The sequence below is a fragment of the Cylas formicarius genome, unplaced genomic scaffold, assembly GCF_029955315.1.
Source record: "Cylas formicarius isolate icCylForm1 unplaced genomic scaffold, icCylForm1.1 PGA_scaffold_3__17_contigs__length_32017465, whole genome shotgun sequence".
Lineage (NCBI taxonomy): Eukaryota > Metazoa > Arthropoda > Insecta > Coleoptera > Brentidae > Cylas > Cylas formicarius.
This window is the reverse complement of record NW_026844326.1, coordinates 25544228-25564048: the sequence shown is the minus strand read 5'-3', so window position 1 is coordinate 25564048 and position 19821 is coordinate 25544228. Positions and strand designations below refer to the sequence as shown.

Here is a 19821-nt window from a genome sequence, read left to right as displayed (position 1 = left end):
CACAGTAAGCAATCTCCGCTTGATGCTTCGGTCAGACTTTGCTTCCAATTAAAACCGCTTACCAAAAATATTTTTTCATTTCCGCATGCCTAAGCGAGAAAAAAACAACTCGGCTAAAAAAACACTCCAACTACTTTTTCAAATTTTATTATTGAATATTCAATTGGGTAATTGAAATTGTTACAAACTAGAAATGCCTAATAACAAAAACAAAACAAAAATAACAGGAAATTAAACTTTTGAAATTTTCTCCGCTTGGGACAAATTTCCGCTTGCATAGCGAAAAAACACGATCGTTAACAAAAGAAACACTTAAAAAAAACGTTTTGGAAAGTTTTCCGCTATTAAGAACTCGTCGTCGTGACGGATATGGTGCACTCTCCGATCTTCCTCATGGAGCTGGTCTCCAACAGTCCTATGTGACTCAAGAACGACTTGGCGGTGGCGCACGACAATTCCGTGTTTTCCGGACGTTCCGGTTCCATGTTGATTTCTACCAGCGGTTCCATTAGATTTGATTCTACCGCACTCGGATGGTCCTCGTTCTAAAAAAAAAAAAATGCACCAGCCTTTGAAGCGATGCTTTTTAAGTGAAGACACTTACGTTGTCTAAAGGCAAAATGTGTTTCGTCAGGTACTCGATGTCGCCGTAGGGCATGTTGGTGATGTCGTAGTTCTCTTTGGGGACGGACGGGTTGGCTGAGGGGGCGGCGTTGCGCGCGACAGTCCGGCTGGCTGGAAAATTCACGAACTCAAGTTATAATGTATACAACCCCCGCTGAGTTGGAAAACCCTTACCGAGGGGATTGATCCGGGGGCGTCCCCGTGGCCGCTTGAACAGCGGCTTCGGCGCTGAAACGAAACAAAACAAAATTGAAATCCGGCTCGAAGGACCAAATATCGACGCCTTACTGGGCGGGTATTTCCTAGGTCGACCGCGTCCCTTCTTTTGCGGCACCGCCGCCGCCGGCGTCGGCTTCGGAGGTTGCGGTGCTTCGACGACTGGTTTCGGAGGGCAGTCCTCCCTCGTGATGGGTCGCTCCTCCTCTTCGTGATCCCCCGACGAGGCAAAAAGTTTCACGTGACCTATGGTCTAAAAAATGTTTCCCGTGAACATCCCGAGACGCCCAAGCAATGAAATGGTCCAGTGTCTTACGTATAAGGAATCCGACACCAAGTCGTCGGGGTAAGGGTCAATCATCTCGTGCGCTTTGCGCACGTGCTGCTTCAACTTGTCGGGCCTGGAGAACGCCTTATCGCACAGGGTGCAAGGATAGGGCCGTTCCCCGGTGTGCACCAGCTGGTGCCGTGTCAAGTGGGAGGCCCGCTTAAAGCTGCAACGTGACCAGCTGCTTCATATTATCGAAACGGAGCACTAAATACCTGCTGGGGCACAGTTCGCACTTGTATTTGCGCTGCTTCAGTGCCCATGCGGTCCTTTTGGCGCTTTCCGGTGATAGGGGAGTGCTAGGCGTCTCCGTCGGCGACAAGGCGGCCGACTCGGGGCTGCTCGTAGACGTCTCGTTATCTATAATAAAAAATATTTTTTAAATATCTCCAAATACCACATAGCAAATATGCCACTCTACGGATTAGTTGTGAGCCTCTAGTAACTCCGCCTCCAAGCATGTAACTATTACCTCAGGATGTTGATTTATTTCAAATCCGCCCATTAAAGTGTGACCTAAACCCGCCCCTGGGAACTTTTTGTGCATTGACTCCGCCCCTTGGGGCGTGCTCAACTGTCATTTGATCTAATCCCGCCTCTTTTAGTTTCGCGCCCCTGGGAATAATTACGCACGCCATTTTACATGAAATGTTGAATGTATCACCACCTTACAAATGGAAAGTGAAATTCGAAGCCCTCAATTACCTACGAATTTCCTGACCGATTTCTCGGCGGCGGTAGCGGCGGCGAACAATTTGGCCGACTGCACGTTCTCATCTTCCTCGCCGAAATTCACCGCCACCCGTTTCAGTCCCTTGAAGCGAGTGTCCCTGCCGGTGGGAGATTTCTGCAAGCAAGCACGCACCATAACACCCCAAACAATTTTGATAGGTTTCCGACAATTTTTTTTCTTTTCTATAAAGATAATAGATGTAATGGATTTTAGTTGATGTTTGGTTGTTTTCCTGTAAAGGGTTTTAATAAGGAAGCTGGATATTTTGGTAGAGAATATGTTGGTGCTAACAATACATCTAAGAATCTAAGGATGACTTGTGAATCTTAGAAAGTCCATAGAAAAGAGGAATTTTAGAGTTGTGATTGTTGACAGATATTTTCACGGATTCTAATAGAGAAGAAGCTTGAACATCACATATCAAAAGTTTTTAAAAAATATAAAGTTAAAACCAGATTTACTCTTAATATCTTCCACGAAATCCTGTTTGAAATACCACGAGTTTACAGAAATCCATGCATATGCGTCCAATAATACATTGGAGAGACCGGACGAAAAATATCAACCAGATTACGACAAAAAACTCATCAGGAGTTGCCGAACACAATCACGAAACCGGGCATCAAATTTTATTCGATAAAACTAAAATTCTTGCATGTAATCAATTCTTCTATCCAAGAAAAATCCGAGAATCCAAAGAAATTTCCAGTTGCAGCTAAGCTTTGGAGAAGGCGCCAGGATTATTATTTATTTTATTTATTTATCAACATCCGACGCAGCGGGACTCCAAATTATAATAATAAATAAGTAGTTGATAAGTTTAACGGAAAAGTTACCAAATTTTGAAATGAATATTAACGGAAACCATGGCTATATACGAGTATATATATATATATATATATATATATATATATATATATATATATATATATATATATATATATATATATATATATATATATATATATATATATATATATATATATATATATATATATATATATATATATATATATATATATATATATATATATATTTATTAATTTCACCTAAAATGTGAATATTGGAAAAACGGAGAGATTTTAAATTCTTGAGATCAGGAACAAAAATTATCAAATAAATTATATTGCGCTGGGTGCTTTGTTAAAAACAATCCATTTTGATAGATTTGCAACTTATTTTTTCGTATTTCATAATTACAGTATTTATATTTTTTTCCTTACTCTTTCTTACAGGGACTTGAATTATTGGAATCGAAATCGAAATAATAGAATATGAATTTTAATAAGCTCTACAATAACCTCACTTTTAATTTACCTTTCTTTTCAAAATATGACACAAACTAAACACATAAAAGCACACAATGAACAGTAAACCACGTTTTACTTTTTTCATCTAAAGACTGAAAGACATAAGCACTTCAATCTGCTCAACTTTGGGAGTTACTGAGTCGCGCTACAGCTGCGATATAACGGTACTTAATTAATGTTCATACGATGAAAAGCAAAAGGTTTGCCATTACCAGATATTACCAATGAAAAATCTGTTGCAAGTAGAGGAAAAAGTTATACATGAGGTAAGACATTTATTCAAAAAATGAATGGATTTGTGGATGTAACAACAAAATGCTCTGTACTGTTTTCCCTGCTGCTTGGTGGCGGAACACGGGGTCGCCAATCTTGAGCATTTATGTTTGAAAATAAAATGACATGAAAATTCTAAAGGCCACATTCATAATTGTATGGAATTTGCATTATTCGGGTCAACCAATATTAGGGCTTAATTAGATTCTACTTATTCAGTAAATATATAGAAACCTAATGAACATATGCCAAAGAACAGATATACTTTACCCAAAATTATTAATTGCATTAAATTTTGCGGAACTTTTGAACTGGCTCCCAGAGGACCATTTCCGAGAACCCCGGTATATTTTGGGCAACTCTAAGTGAGCAGCTAAAACATTCTTCGATATTTAAGTGCAATTTAAAAGAAATTCAAAATGATCGGTTACATGCATGCTTGAAGTTTTGTCATGAATAGTGTTGGGGCTGGTCAATTGACCACTTCTTGACTGACTAGCTAAAAAGTGTTTCAAATAAAATTTTTCAATTGTAGAATGCTATCTGTCATCATTTAGTAATAATATGTGTTTTATTCGGGAATTCCAATAATAATATCGGCTCTATTTGGTTCCCAGAACGACGACGTTACGCACAATATAAATAAATAAATATAAATTTCATTTTTCAACAAATAAATGAGGACATTAATAATTCCAAGTTTTTGGTTAACGTAAGTTTTTTTTGCAAAGAAATGCAGAACACCTTAGGATTTTTCCCAACACGACGACGCATCGTCGACGTACCTCGTCGCAACTGACGCCCTTCACTTCGAGATCGTCGACTAAGTCGTAAAAATTGCCCATCGTGTCGTTGGCGATTTCGGTGCTGCCCCTGTAAATCAGCTCGACGAGGCTGGCCATCAGGCCGCACGTGACCCCGTGCATGACGTAAGCGACTTGAGGTTCGGTGTGCGCGGTGAATACGCGACGGAAATATGCGCTCGACGCTGCCAGCACCACCTTGTGGGCTTTCACCGAACCGTCCCTGCAGTGGATCGTCACGTCGGTTAACAATTGCTCTTTAAACAGCTTCCTGAAGATGTTCTCGAGGTTCTCGATGTGGCGGTCGCTGAACAGCCGGACTGACTTCGTCGACGGCGTCTTCATCTGGGGGACAAACGTGGCCATTACGTGATAAGGGAAAATCTCAAAATGGGTTAGTTACTGGCGCTACAAGTCCTACAAAACTGCGTAATCTCGAATTGAGCAAATGCTATTTCAAGTAGAATATTTAGACATTTGAAAAATGTAATCGAAACCTGGTAAAAATAGGCGAACTTACATACAGTGTGTCCCACTTAAGAGACTGTAAAATTTTTGTTTATGATTCGATTTTGATCATTTTTCCTTGAAAAATGCACTATATGTTTGTTTTTACATCAACCGAGAGTCATGACTCACTGGGATTTATTTTTCACGTCAAATATCGAGAACCAATTCTTATTCAGGAATACATAAAATCTAACTATGCTAATTTCCATGAAGTTCGAATACAGGGTGCTCTAAATATTACGGGGCCTCGCTTAAGCATTACTCCCGTAGAATGTTTATTTATGGCTCAATTTTGATAATTCTTTTTTGTTGGATAGATTTTACTGAAAAACATTAACGATTTGCTTTAAATTAAATATGATTAGACAGGATTAGATCTGAACTAAACATACTTTACAACACTGTATTTTTTTGATTAAAAAAATATCAAAATTGATTGACGTCTGTTTCCTTTGTAAAACCAAGTTTTCCATGGAGAAGCGAATATTCGAATGTCAAATATACTAGTTAATTTATGTTTTCATTTTGTTTACATTATGCTGTTGTTTTAATACGATACTAAAAAATAAATGTCCCTTAAAAAGCCTTTTTTATCATTATTTATGAAATTTGTATAATTAAAATTTGTGAGATCTTAAAATCACATACAAAATAATAGTTTTTTACAACTTTGGTCATTGGTCTAGTTACTTTTAGATAGTCCTGGATACGAATCTGTTATCATTTTCAATTTGAAAAGATCTCTAAAAGCACTTCTTGATTTTCCGATTCAAAAAACTCTGTCAGTGAGCCATGAATGTAGTCGGAGCTATATGAAAAAAACCAAACGGTTTTTAGTAAGATCTACCCAGCACAAAAGAATTATCAAAATTGGGCGATAAACAAACATTCTACAGGAGTAATGCTTAAGTTTTATGTTGTCCTGAATATGTATTTGTTGACGCTTTGTTCTTAAAGAAATCCCTTATAGACCTTCTCGATATTTGACATATGGCATTAGGTTGCTGTAAAACAAACATAAGGTTTTAGTGCGTTTTTGAGAAATCTATCCACCAAGGGAAAGGTATTAAAATCAATCCGTAATCAAAGATTACAAAATACCCTCTATTAAAACATTATAGTAATTATTATAGTTGGGTTCTAAGTAATCCTGAATAGGAATTCGTTGCCAATTTATTTTTTTTAACTCTAATAGTACTTTCCCTCTTCTCTCTCTTTTGTTAAATAGTCCCAGTTGGCCATGACTTTAAGATGAAGTAATAGACAAAACAAGGTTTAGTAGTTCAGAGATCTCTCCAACAAAAAAAAATAAAAATCGATCTATGAACAAAGATTTCACAAGGGTGTACAGTTCACACTGGGACGGGACACACTGTATAGAAAATTAATCAAAAATCACTCGTGGATAAATGACCTTTCTGGAGCCTAATTCTATTTTATTAGTACTTATTGTCATACAGAAAATTCGTTTTTAAATCAACTAACCACTTCTTAATTGACTAGTCAAATTCGACTAAAATGTTTTAAATACCATCTTCCTAGGAAAATTTCAGAAAAATGTTATTACTTAATCCTAATTGTGCGATAATAAAAATTCGTGGAGTGTGAACCGACTGCAATGTTGAGATCTGCTTAAAAAAGTTTTGTTTTAAAATAGCATGTCATTTTTTTCCCGTATACGAGTGATATACGATGAATTGCTCCACCACTCATTATAACCCAACTCACGAAACGGCTCTGACATGCCCAGTTGAATTTGGTGTGCCTTGTGCTAGAGATAGCTGGCGGTCAAAACACAGCATCGAGAGGCGACTCTCCATAATTAACACTTTCGTAAGAGAGAAGTTTTAAAGGTTTGGTAAACCAAATGTATGGAACCTGTTTCAAGAAGAAGCAAGGCAAGGAGTTAATTTAGGAACTTGAAGTTGATCTAAAAAAAATAAATATAAATTTGAATGTATTTTTTAAATTGTATTTTTTATAATTATTTCACGACCCTAATTACGGTATTTATTTTTGAAAACTGTGCTGGAAGAAGAAAGAACTATCTTCAGTCCAACATAAAAATATATAAACCTATCAATTTGACAGCAGTAAAAAATATAATGATTTTAATGACTCTATCAAAACTAAATGAAACCGAAAAATTGAAAAAAAGATGTTTTAAAATGCTCTAAGTTCAACAAACTTCATAAAAAAAACTTTTTTTCTGACGTAGAACCTAAAACATCGAGATTTATAAAAAAAGTACAAATTTTTAAAACAACCGAATCTCATTTCGAAAATTTTATTTCATATTATATTCCACTAAATATAAAACATTTCTTTGCTAATTTTGCCTGTCGAAATTTGACTAAAATTCGATACAAAATTTTTAAAATAGTTAATTAAATTTAATTAATCGAGTTAATTTAATATAATGAATTAAATTAAATTAATTTAATATAATTAATATAGCGGTATTGCCACCGTGCCGGAGCCTAGGTGTAGTCGGTTCCTGCTTTGCTAGCGTTAGTACAACCCAACAGGAAAATCTTTAACAAATATGCGTGTAGACTAAAATTTAAAAAATATAATTTTCCAAAAGTATTTACAATATAGCAACAGTCCAAAAAATATTATTTTACACGATTCCAATAAACTGATTTTTGAAATTTTAAAAATCGCTCGAACTATTTCAGTCCCCCCCCTTTTTCTAGGTCAACGTCGCCCCCCCTTCCCCCCCATCAAGATCTATATTTTCCATACGGGCGCGATTAACTGTAATTTAGGCCGAGCGCGCCGACTATAATTACTAATAACGCTAAATAAAAACTTAATTATTATTGCGGGTCCCCCGTAATCGCAACTTTCTTGACGCGAAACGATTAGGGAGAGAGCGAGAGGGAAAGGGAGAGGGAGTGAGAGAGAGAGGCGAGCGTATCATTAGACGCATACGCCGTACCAACACCAACGACGTATACAGGGTGTCGCAAATTCGATTCTCACCATCGAGGTCGCAGTATATCAGCGAGAGAGAGAGAGAGAGAGAGAGAGAGAGAGAGAGAGAGAGAGAGAGAGAGAGAGAGAGAGAGAGAGAAATGTAAAGCTAGATAACAATTGAGAAAATTTTTATGTATTTCTTTTCTTTTTCCTTTATTTTAAAAATATATATAATTTCCCAAAGAATGAAAATAACATTTTAATAAAAATTGAATTATTTACAATAAATAATTAAAATTTAATTGTAATGATGTTTCTGATTCTCAAACAAATGATACGATAGCCGTAGCCTTTCTCCTTATTATAAAAAAAATAAGTAATATAATTAATTCATAATTAACCATTAATTTAAGACGGTGTTTTAATACTTAAATGCTTAAAATACAATTAAATTGTCAGATAATTAAAATAGACTTTTAATTAAATTTTAATTACTTACAATGGATTATTAAAATTTTATTAAAAGAAGCATTTTAATCCTCTGTTTTTTTCCCATAAAAAAATATAATACAATTTGTTAGAAATAATTAAATAATTAAAATTTAATTAATACGATGTTTTCAATTCTCCAACATAGGAAATAATTTTTTTTGTAATATTCAGCGGAATTTTTGTAAAGAACAAGAACCTGATGCCACAATAAAATGTCACTCGTCTAAATACGACTTGAAAAAATAAAGAGTTGTGGACACCCCGTATATACGTATCTCCTAGTTAAAAAAACGCGAAAATCGGGCGTCCGTCACATATTGGGCAGACAGTACGTCACAGGGAAACTTATCGATAAAGTAAACTAAAAACGAACGTAATCGGCGGGGACCCCGATATTAATATAACGCGTATTAAACAAACAGCAGCTTAGTAATAAATACTTTGAACGTTACCTTGCGAGCGGCGAGCCGATTATAACCCAAACCGAGGTGACGCCCGACGTAAAAAATAATTAATTATTTAAAACGTGCCACGGGCGAGACGGAACGAATCGCAAAATATTTTTAAATAATTATTTTAAAGAAAATAACGGCGTGGGACGCGGCGCTATACACGGAACGAGGCGGCCCGCACGACTACCCCGCCACCCGGGGGGGGTCTCCGCCGTCGTATCGATTAAGCCCCCTCCTAAAATGCACAAAATACCCTCTGGAATTAATTTGGGAGGGGCCGCGGCCGCGACGTTAGAGGGTTCTCCCTCCCGCGCCGTCAGGAATTTTGCCTTTAATAACGACGTTTTGCAATTTTCGTTTTTTTTTGTTTTTTTTTCCGCCCGATTGTTATTGTTGCGGGCAAAAAAAAACGACTTTTATTTTTAGAATTATATTTAAATATGCTCAAGGTCGCGGGTACGTACGAAATAGACGGGAAGGCGATTTGCAATAACGTTGTTTTAATTTTTGCCTAAGCGCTTGGCGATTAAATAACGCAGATATTATTTTGTCGTCGACTAGGCGGCTCAACTAACTATTGTTAGCTTAACCGCGTTTATAATGGTGAAATTTATTTATTTTTCTCGATCTCGTCCCATATCCGTAACGAACCGGGCATGTTTTCTTATATTTTATCTAGAAATAAGTACCTACCACGTTGTCTCTCTTACGATTATTTACTTAAATAGATACTCTTTTTCAAATACCTTTCTCCCCACGGTTGCAAACAAAACTAGGAAAGTCAAAATTAATATAAACTCACTCCAAGCTGAGCTAGTTACCTGATAGTCTAACAGAGTTACTTAAATAATTGAAAAAAAATAAGATTATCAATTTTGTCAACTAACCAAAACTACCGTTTGTTGCCAACCAGTGTACCATTCCGAAAAGCACCTAACAGTTTTCATAAAAAAAAGAGTCCGCGAGTCAATGTTATAATTATTCGAAATCGATAAACATAAATAAGCAATATTCGATTACGATATCAACGCCATGTTGGACCAGCACTCCCTATAATCGATAATTAAACATTTTGCGTGAGGAGAATGCATTTAGCCACAATAACCCGTTATCTCAAGTCAGGTCTTTATTCCTGTCATAACTGCGGGACGACCACCACATTGCAACAAGTTGCGCAATCAACGCTACGTTGTCTATGTTCTACGTCTAAAATTATTAGTGCCTTTTTGCACCGACGTTTCTATAAATCGCCAGTCGTCTGCGTTCGTATGCAACCAACATCGCGGCGCTTTTGAAATGAAAAACAGTCATCCGCAAGGATAGCAGTCGTCGCATGACCAGAAAAATATATGCAGTCGTTTAATCTAATCACCACGCTCACCGAATTGTTTAAATAAATGGAAAATTTCATATAAAGTAGCGCGGGCAACCGACCAAAGCCAGTTCTGTGCAACGGAATCCCTTTCGCTCTACGTAAAAACAGTCGCTAGCAAATCGCGTTACCGAAAGTGCCGATTGGGGGTTTTAGTGTCGAAAATAGTTGCTATACATCTTAATTAACAGAGTTGCCCTGTGGTTTGCTTCACGATGGCGTACTGTATGCGAGTTTTGCATCGCCAAGTAAGATACTTGTGACCGGTTAAATCTTTCAGGATTATTGTGGGATTTTAGTAATTTTTTCAGCTGTTATGTAACATATTTATTAATTTATTAACTAGTCGATTTGGGTATCTTTTCTTTTTTGAAAGCTTAAACGTTACCCAGGTTGAGTGGTATTTAATTATCATTTTGTTTTAGGGAAGCAAAGCCAGCAGCTTGTTCTTAAACGAAGTGCAAGTGCGATGTTTCCACATTTCACCATTAGCGGCTGCCGCCGTAAAGACGGCAATGTCCAAATTTGATCCCGAACCGTTGCCCTACGAAAAGCTTCTTAAAAACCTAGAAATAGTCAAAAAGCGGCTAAATAGACCTTTGACTCTGTCGGAGAAAGTGCTCTATTCCCACATAGACCAACCCGAGACGCAAGTAAGCCCTAAAGAGTTGAATTTGTACTTTAACCTTAACGAGTTTGCAGTAGACTTTGATTTGTTTTTGTTGTCGACGAATTTAAACAAATATCGTTTGTTGACCTTTTCACTGCATTTCTTGTGTTTTGTTTTTTTTTGTTACATAATTCCGAAAGAGTTAGGTTAATATTTGACTTTTTTGACATTGACGTCATTTGTTTTTGATCAGCTGGCATGGAGCGCGACGGTTTGACCAAGTATTTGGATTCATAAATAAGCGTAACCTATTTATCGCATGCCAAATATTGATTTAATTTAATTTAAATTAAATTGTGACAATTATAGACGAACTAACCGGTAAACACCGCCGTTATGCCCTTTATTATTTCTAGCGTTCGATCAGGGGTTATTTAAACGCAGTTTTTTATTTTGGCATGAAAAATTAATCTGTGGGTATTTTTCTTGTTTTGCAAAAAATAATTGCTATATATTAAATTAAAAGTTAGATAATGCCGCGTCTCTTATTATATTATACATTTTCATTTCGCATGGTTTCTGGTGAATGTGTGAGGTGGCCGGATTTTTAGATGGGCAAAATATCGTAATATTTTTTTATTTTTATCATAAGTACAATCTAATGATATAAAAGAATGTATAATATTTTATTACTTGACATATTTTTTATTTGAGTGAATTTTTTTCAGTAGATTGCTCTCAATTCAATATTGTGAAAATCTTCACTTCAAATATTTGTCAAATTATATTTGGCACACAAAATGGCTTTCAAAGTTTCAACACTTAATTTTAATTTTTCTGATGTCCACACTTGATTGACTAGAAAAAACGCGTTCAGTGGCAGCGTTAGTTCCAGGTAAAGATAGAGCATATGTTTTTAATACATTATTGTAAGGAACTTAGTTTGTTTCCAAATGTTTAAATATTTCTATTTGTTTTCTACTGTCATTTTTTTCTGATGCCAAATATGACAAATACAGTCTAACTGGCAAAGGCAATATGTTAGTCGTCGTAGCCCGTAGGATTCTTAAAACGCAAAACAAATTGAAGGATTCTTAGAAAAGGACGTCTGGTCACCTTATGAATGTGTTATGATTTCATTTATATGTAAAATGGTTCAGGCATTGGCAAATCAATAAAAAAAAATAACTATAGGAAATAGAACGTGGCAAATCCTATCTACGTCTGCGTCCCGACCGCGTGGCCATGCAGGACGCGACCGCGCAAATGGCCATGCTCCAGTTCATCTCGAGCGGCCTGAAAAAGGTCGCGGTCCCAAGCACTATCCATTGCGACCACTTGATCGAAGCCCAGATAGGAGGCGACAAAGATCTGGCGCGGGCCAAGGACCTCAACAAGGAAGTCTACGAGTTTCTGAAAACGGCCGGCAATAAATATGGCGTCGGGTTCTGGAAGCCCGGATCCGGAATCATTCACCAGATCATACTCGAAAACTACGCGTTTCCCGGCTTACTCATGATCGGTACCGATTCCCACACGCCCAACGGTGGCGGCCTGGGCGGCTTGTGTATCGGCGTGGGCGGAGCCGACGCCGTCGACGTCATGGCGAACATTCCCTGGGAGCTAAAGTGTCCCAACGTCATCGGGGTACACTTAACTGGCAAACTATCCGGCTGGACGTCACCCAAAGACATCATTCTCAAAGTCGCGGATATTTTAACCGTCAAAGGTGGCACCGGGGCTATCGTCGAGTACTACGGGCCCGGTGTCGACTCCATTTCTTGTACAGGTACCAGATTCAAATGCAGTAAAAAAAAAATACACACCTTCGGCGTTAATATCCGGCTCGAAGGACCAAAACGCGACGTGTTATTCCAGGCATGGCGACGATTTGCAACATGGGCGCAGAAATCGGCGCAACCACGTCCGTGTTTCCGTACAATCAACGCATGGCCGATTATTTGAAAGCCACGCGGCGCGACGACATCGCCAAAGAGGCCGACAAGGTACAAAAGGTGTTGCTGAACTCCGACGAGGGTTCGCACTACGATCGGGTGATCGAAATCAATCTGGACACCCTCGAGCCTCACGTGAACGGCCCGTTCACGCCGGATTTGGCCAGTCCGATCAGCAAATTGGGTCAGAACGCGAAAAAGAACGGTTGGCCTGTCGATATCAAAGTCGGACTGATTGGGTCCTGCACCAACAGCTCGTACGAGGACATGGGTTGGTCTTTCGAGTTTTCGAAGGTGGCGGCTTCGATAACTGTCGTTTCGATTTGTAGGTCGCTGTGCTAGTATCGCTAAAGACGCGATGAAACACGGCTTAAAGTCGAAAATTCCTTTTAACGTGACCCCCGGGTCGGAGCAGGTGCGCGCCACGATCGAACGCGACGGCATCACGAAAACGTTCACCGAATTTGGCGGTACTGTCTTAGCGAACGCTTGCGGTCCATGCATCGGTCAATGGGACCGCAAAGACGTGAAAAAGGGTGACAAAAACACGATAGTTACGTCATACAATAGGAACTTTACGGGTCGTAACGATGCCAATCCTGCGACGCACGCGTTCGTTACATCTCCGGAACTAGTCACCGCTCTGAGCATTGTCGGAAGCCTGGATTTCAATCCACTCACTGACGAACTTACTGGTAAGGTTTTGGATACCCTGTTGTAATAGATTTCAACGTGAAAATAATTGCAGGAAGTTTCTCTGGAAAACCTGCTCTAAGAAATGAATGAATGAGTTCTTTGAATGATTAAAGACATGGTCTAACTAAGGTTTTGAGAGACACTTCTACTCTTGTCTGGTGTTTGGAGGGTTTAGGTCTGCTAGATCTTTTCCAATCTGAAGAAGTGCCGAAAACAACGTCTACTTTTCTTTGTCTCGGCGTTTTTGATAACTTTTTCTATTTTTTATTTCGTCTAGGTACTCGCCTAAGATTCTAGGTGCGGGAAAACTTCGTTTACTGTCCTTTTGACCACTTCGTATTTTGCTCTTTGCATTGTCTAAAATGCTCTATGGAATTAAGGATCTTCAATTAATCAAAAATGCGTTTAGTGCTTTTCCATCTTTAAAACTAAAGTAGTTTGGAAAAATTATTGCATCTCAGCTTTCTGTTTTGTCTATACTTAGTGTTACTTTTTACAAAACTTCTGGATTCCTCCTGCGTCGGTTTTTGCCGAGTCGAAATTGCTGACGTTTCGCCAATCATCCTGTTGGCTTCTTCAGAGCTTGACTGAAACTGATTGGCGAAACGTCAGCAATTTCGACTCAGCACAAACCGACGCAGGAGGAATCCAAAAGTTTTTGTAAAAAGTATTACAGTTCTTCGAAAAATACACTTGGTGTTGTTTAAAAAAATTTTGTACTTAGTTTAAGCTTCTCTGTCTTGGGTTTGTTGAAGAACTTAATCTGCCATTCAGTAATAGCAAAAGGTCTTAGTGCTGACGACTAGCAATTCAAGGTTTGCTTGAAGGTGGTAGAAGAGGATGCAGTAGACTGCCATTTTACTATTTCCGACCTTTATACCAGGTCCTTCGAAAAAAATACATTTAAATCAACAATCCCGGAACGTTGTGCAAAAAAACCTAAAGGCAATGGCAGTTCGACAATCCTTTGGTATTTCTAGAAGTGCAAGCACTCCGTTTGAAAGACCATATTTTTCTTTGATTTGTCGACGTTCTCTTCCTACCAAATTCGTGTATCATCTTTCTTTTTTCTCCAAGAGCAGAAATTTTGAAAGTGACACTTGACTTGACCTGGTCTCGGGTCGCACCTAAAATTTACGATTTCAGGTGCCGACGGTAAGAAATTCAAGTTGTCGTCACCCTACGGAGACGAGTTGCCCAGCAAGGGATTCGATCCCGGTCAAGACACCTACGAACATCCCGTTGCTGACGGCAGCAACGTCTCCGTCAAGGTCGACCCGAAATCCCAACGTCTGCAGCTCCTCGAACCGTTCGACAAGTGGGACAACAAAGACATGGAAGACATGGTCGTCCTGATCAAAGTCAAAGGCAAGTGCACTACAGACCACATCTCGGCAGCCGGGCCTTGGCTCAAGTATCGCGGCCACCTGGACAACATCTCCAATAACATGTTCATCGGGTGAGTCACGTGACCTCTTCGTCTCTATCCCATCGGTCTGGACGGGATGGTTTTTCTTTTACAGCGCGACGAACGCGGAAAACGGCGAAATGAATAAAATCAAGAACCGACTAACGGGAGAATGGGGCTCCGTGCCCGACGTCGCCCGTTACTACAAATCCAAAGGTGTCAGGTGGGTCGCGGTCGGAGACGAAAATTACGGCGAGGGCTCTTCGAGAGAGCACGCGGCACTCGAGCCCCGACATTTGGGCGGACGCGCCATAATCGTCAAATCGTTCGCGCGGATTCACGAAACTAACCTCAAAAAGCAAGGTCTGTTGCCGTTAACGTTCGCCGATCCCAGCGATTACGACAAGATCCAGCCTACCGATAAGATCAGTCTGAAAGGTTTAAAAGATCTAAAACCCGGCAAACCTGTGGTGTGCGAAGTGAAACACGCCGACGGATCGGTGGACAACATTTACCTGAACCACACCTTGAACGACTTGCAGATCACGTGGTTCAAGGCGGGCAGCGCGTTGAATAGAATGAAGGAGTTGTCGGGTAATTGAGGCGGAGAATTTTTAATGGATATTCCGGGATAGAAGGAACTCGTTTCTGGAGTTAAGGCTAGTTTAAGTAGCGCGAAACGATCGGATCCGGCGCCGCCCCGCGTTTTAGGGAAATACCGTAATTTAAGTTCTATTGTACAGACGTTTTGAGACAATAAAAATTTATTTATGTCGTTTGGTTACGTTTTATTTCGCAAGCGGCAGAATCCCAAGCTCCTCGATTTCAAAGTCTAGTCTAAAATAAACAAACATAAAGTTATTATGCCTCCAAAGGTTAAATTTTTCTCTTATCTTGTTCTATTAAACGTAGAACGTAGACCACGTTCACGATGTCTCTGATCTTTCTCGATATTTGTGCTACATGGGGTAAATCATCCATTGTCTTGATAATATTCAGAAGTAGTCTGTTGTGTCTTCGAAGAAGTTCTGCATTTTAGGTTCTTGTGGTCCAGGATATTTTAAGCATTCTCCTGTATGTCCACATTTAAAATGCTTCGATCTTATTTCTTTTTCTTTATTAAGCGTCCATGTTTCGCATCCATACATAAGAATCGACCATATGTAACATTTTACCAACTTTTCTCGTTTTGATATTTAGTGTATTATTTGAAAGCAACGCCCTGAACTTCTGAAATGCATTTCTTGCGTGTTCTATGGGTCATCTTATTTTACATGGAAGGAATTATATCTTTTTCTTTCACTTTTTCTAGGTAGAACAACAAAAAAGGGAAATAGCGTTTTTCTATCGTACTCCTGTGCAATTTTGCAACAATTTACGATATCCCATATTTCGTAGTTTTTCATTTAGGGGCCATTAAAGACACACTCTATATGTTACTGAAAAAATGCTAAAGGTAGGGGTTATAGCCCCCACTTTTAATGGTTCATGAATTTTTCCAATAGCTTAAATGGTTTTCAAGATAATACTTTTTTTCTGAAACCATGCAGTACATCGTAATAGCAAACCACGTCATGGCGTCTAGACGAAAACCGTAAATAAAAAAGTTGTAGCTCTTGATGCTGCCTATAATATTGTTTAAACCAATTCGCCATATTTTTAACGAATTTTTGATTTAAGCCTAACAATAAATAAAGTACAATTTTCACGGTCTTTTAGATTTTTGTCCATAATTAAAAAACTCTGTATGTAAATAAAAGTTATAGCCCCGGATCTTTCGCGTTTCCTGGTTCGAAAATTTTGCCGATCGGTTGAATAGTTTTTGAGAAACTCGTGTTTTTCTGGAAACCAAAATAACCAAAGAAATTTTTTTTTTAAATACTTAGTGATATTTGATTCTGCCCAATTTCTACTGTTTAGATTTAAGACACTTAATCCATGTCTTACATAGCACGGAATATCCGGAACACCCTGTACAATAGGTGAAAACCTTAAATACAATAGTTTTAACTGTCCGTACTACTGACTACTGAATCACGACCTTCTAGTTATAGACAATTTTTATTAAAAGAAGAACTCAATTTTCAGTTTATTGGGAATACCGGACACAGCCTGTATATTTTTGAAAATTGCTACGAATAAAGATTAATAGCACTAGGTCTTGTGGATCTTTTCACTCAATAACTTTTACGATTGCATATGCGGTTTCCGCATATGCAAAATAGTTCCTGACCCCCAGACCCCCAAATCGATAGCTTCAAATTTCGGACACTTATTGTGTTTCATAGCAACGTTCAAAAAACGGTCGAAAATCGAAAAAAAAAAGGTTCGATCGCGGCCATTTTAAAATATCTTATGCACACCGCGGACTGTTGAAAAGAAGCAAAGTTTAAAGCTCAAACCGTTCGGAAGCCATCAGCGAAAAACTCTGGAACAGAAAACGGAGAACAAAAAACAAAAAAATTTTTTTTTCTACACTGACCATTTCTGTACCATCGACGGTTCGCTAGATCCTACCGATACCCAGATAGAAAATTTTTATACCAGCATATATACTTTCAAAAAATTCGATTTTCCAGTCACAAGGGTGTAGTGACCATCCTCTAAATAACTTTACAAGTTACTAAATATCACTAACTGAAAAATTACCTAACCTCAGACTGTGTTGAAAATACGAGTTATCCCATAATAAAGTTTATAAAATGTGAAGAAATTAACTTACCGTTTCACAAGTCTTAGGGATTATTTTTTCTAACTCAATTTCATTAAGTCCAAAAACTACCAACGTAATTTTTCGGTTGGCAGCAATGAAACTACTACAAAAATTACCAAATCGCGGCAACTTCTCGCCTGCAATTTGAAGTATTAGAACAAATTTTAATATGATGCAACTCGGTTGTATGCAATTAATTGGTCCACCAGAATGGCTCAAGGTTATGCAGCTTTTGTAGTCACAGCAATAAATACTCAGAGAGAGTGAAAAATTTCGGTGCTGCCTCGTACTAATGTCAGTCAAAAAATTTTGTTTCTAAGTGTATTTTTATTTAATGCGGCCCGATTTTTGCCTAAACACGCTGTTCAAGCCACATTTCTAGTAGCGATAACTGTTTAGACAACTAAACATTACGACAACTGCGGTACACTTGGCAACACTGTAACATATTCGACTTCATTTTTGTTCCTTTAAACTTTCGGTGTACCTTTGGCGAAATATTCTGTACTGTATAAGGGTACTTACCAGTAAAATGTCCGATAGTCTCTACACTTTTAGTCACAATCAAAATATCAGTCTAAAATCTTGATACTTAATCATTACTCGCACTTAAGACTGAAATCGCGAAACTTTGGTTTGAAATTAAGTGGTTGGTCAAACAAATGACAGTCAAGGCGGCTGTGGTAAAGGATAACAATACAGGCGCGTTCATTAATGACATAATGTTCATTTCGTTAAGTAATTGTAGGAAGAAATATAAATTATTGTCTAATAAACATATAACATTAATTAAAGTTTAATTTCAACCAATTGACTATATAGACTGATTGCGAAAATATCCGAAATTATTCTTTAGGCACCAGTTCTCGATTTCCTAAGAAAGCTCTATACATCTACGAAAAAGTGTAAAATTAAATATAGACTAAAGTGATGCCAGATTTATATTTACATAAAATTTTGTTTTAGAAAGCCCTCTAGAGATATATGTTTTTAATTGCAAAATATGTCAAAATTTTGAAAGTATCCCAATTCAAGTAAAATTTTAGTACTATCCTACTGTCGAATGTGTCTCGTAACTTATATGGTAGGACAGCCTTCCGCCATGGTTTAGGAGGAATACGCTGTTGCGAAACTAGTTGCTTGATATAATTGTGCCCATTTTTTACATAGGCAATTACTTGTTTGGTGAAATTGAAAAACCAGTTTTTAAAAAAATATATATACTTTATTAACCGTTTTTATTGATTTTTTCTATTATTTTACTTAAAAGTTTGTTTTGGATTTTCATCTGGTTTATAATTTCATCTTGTTTGTTTAACTTCTGTCGCTTTAGCTCTAACACTTCATCCGAATTTTGCCATACACTTTCCAAAACCTTGAGCAAACCAGCATGAATTTCACAGGTCTTTCTAGATATTTCCAAATGTGCGTCAAGCTTCTCATTTAAATCTTTTGAATTTTTATTAATGTTATTCTGAATATGACCTAATAAATCAGTAAAATTTGGAGGCTGTGGGGCAGGCCTTTTAGTTGCGCGTTTAGCTCTTGTCTCTTCATTATCAAGCCCGTTGCATACATCAACTTCTTCATCAGATATTGGCTCCTGTCTACAAATTGCAATATAAATAGCACTGGATAATAAATGCCATACCTGACTTACTTGATGATTGTGGTTTTTTGAGAAGGTTTGCGAAGCTGTCGCAGATACCATTTTTGCATAGTTCTCCACTTGTTGTAGCATTGGTTAGCTGTGTAATTGTAACCAGCTTTCGCCAAATGTAAGGAAATTGCTTCATACATATCTCTTTTTGTTTTAAATGTTCCGTTTTCAAATAGCTCCAGGTACGATATGTGGCAATTCTGGAGGGCGAGCGTTCCTTCTTTGGTCCAATCGTGAGAAAGATTCTCTAAAACATATTCAATAATTAGCATGTAACAACATCAGCAAACCGAATACTACATACCGCTCAGATAAACAAAGCTTTGTTCACCCGAATCTTGTTCCTCCATCCACATAATGTACACCCAATTAAATTAAAAAAGACGCCAAATATAAACATTTATTTACTAATTCTTTGGTTAACAACGCACAAATCAGTTTGACATTTTCATATGCAAAGCGGAAACGCACAAAAAACTTCTTCTTTTTGGCGTGTGGAAATCAAGCATGGCCGGCATTGAAGATATTGTGCTTTTTACATTACCGGCCGGCATATATAATGCCTTATATAAATTGCTCATCTCTATAATTTATTTATGTTGTGCGTACGGGATCTATAATTAATTGGATTCTGGTAATCTTTGTTTGATAACATGGTTTGCTTTTTTGAGTATTGATTCGAGTAATTGAGTTCTTGGTGATAGTAGAATATTGTTTGCTGGTAAAAACTTATTTAATATTGAC

At 37.9% G+C, this 19821-nt stretch overlaps 3 protein-coding genes across 5 annotated transcripts; 1 reads left to right on the top strand and 2 right to left on the bottom strand.

Annotated features, from left to right (window-relative positions):
- Positions 1-139: 139 nt before the first annotated feature.
- LOC132699337 (zinc finger and BTB domain-containing protein 24-like) lies at positions 140-18096 on the bottom strand. 3 transcript variants are annotated; one of them, XM_060665994.1, is made up of 9 exons: positions 17943-18096; positions 4270-4632; positions 1874-2015; positions 1384-1528; positions 1157-1334; positions 913-1093; positions 799-852; positions 605-735; positions 140-545 (listed from the first exon to the last, which is right to left on the bottom strand). In XM_060665994.1, exons 2-9 carry the CDS (start codon positions 4630-4632, stop codon positions 345-347), a joined length of 1395 nt encoding a protein of 464 aa, XP_060521977.1. In that variant the 5' UTR covers positions 17943-18096; the 3' UTR covers positions 140-344. The 3 variants fall into 3 exon arrangements, with proteins under 3 accessions (XP_060521977.1, XP_060521976.1, XP_060521978.1); XM_060665993.1 differs by lacking the exon at positions 17943-18096 and adding an exon at positions 8664-8885; XM_060665995.1 differs by lacking the exon at positions 17943-18096 and adding an exon at positions 4808-4830.
- LOC132699336 (probable aconitate hydratase, mitochondrial) lies at positions 10073-15478 on the top strand. The gene is made up of 7 exons (XM_060665992.1): positions 10073-10283; positions 10461-10688; positions 11840-12434; positions 12524-12871; positions 12930-13295; positions 14443-14755; positions 14820-15478. Exons 1-7 carry the CDS (start codon positions 10251-10253, stop codon positions 15304-15306), a joined length of 2370 nt encoding a protein of 789 aa, XP_060521975.1. The 5' UTR covers positions 10073-10250; the 3' UTR covers positions 15307-15478.
- A 549-nt stretch (positions 18097-18645) lies between the features above and the next one.
- LOC132699241 (uncharacterized) lies at positions 18646-19602 on the bottom strand. Its single transcript, XM_060665858.1, has 3 exons — positions 19382-19602; positions 19078-19324; positions 18646-19024 (listed from the first exon to the last, which is right to left on the bottom strand). Exons 1-3 carry the CDS (start codon positions 19431-19433, stop codon positions 18646-18648), a joined length of 678 nt encoding a protein of 225 aa, XP_060521841.1. The 5' UTR covers positions 19434-19602.
- Between the last annotated feature and the right edge of the window lie 219 nt (positions 19603-19821).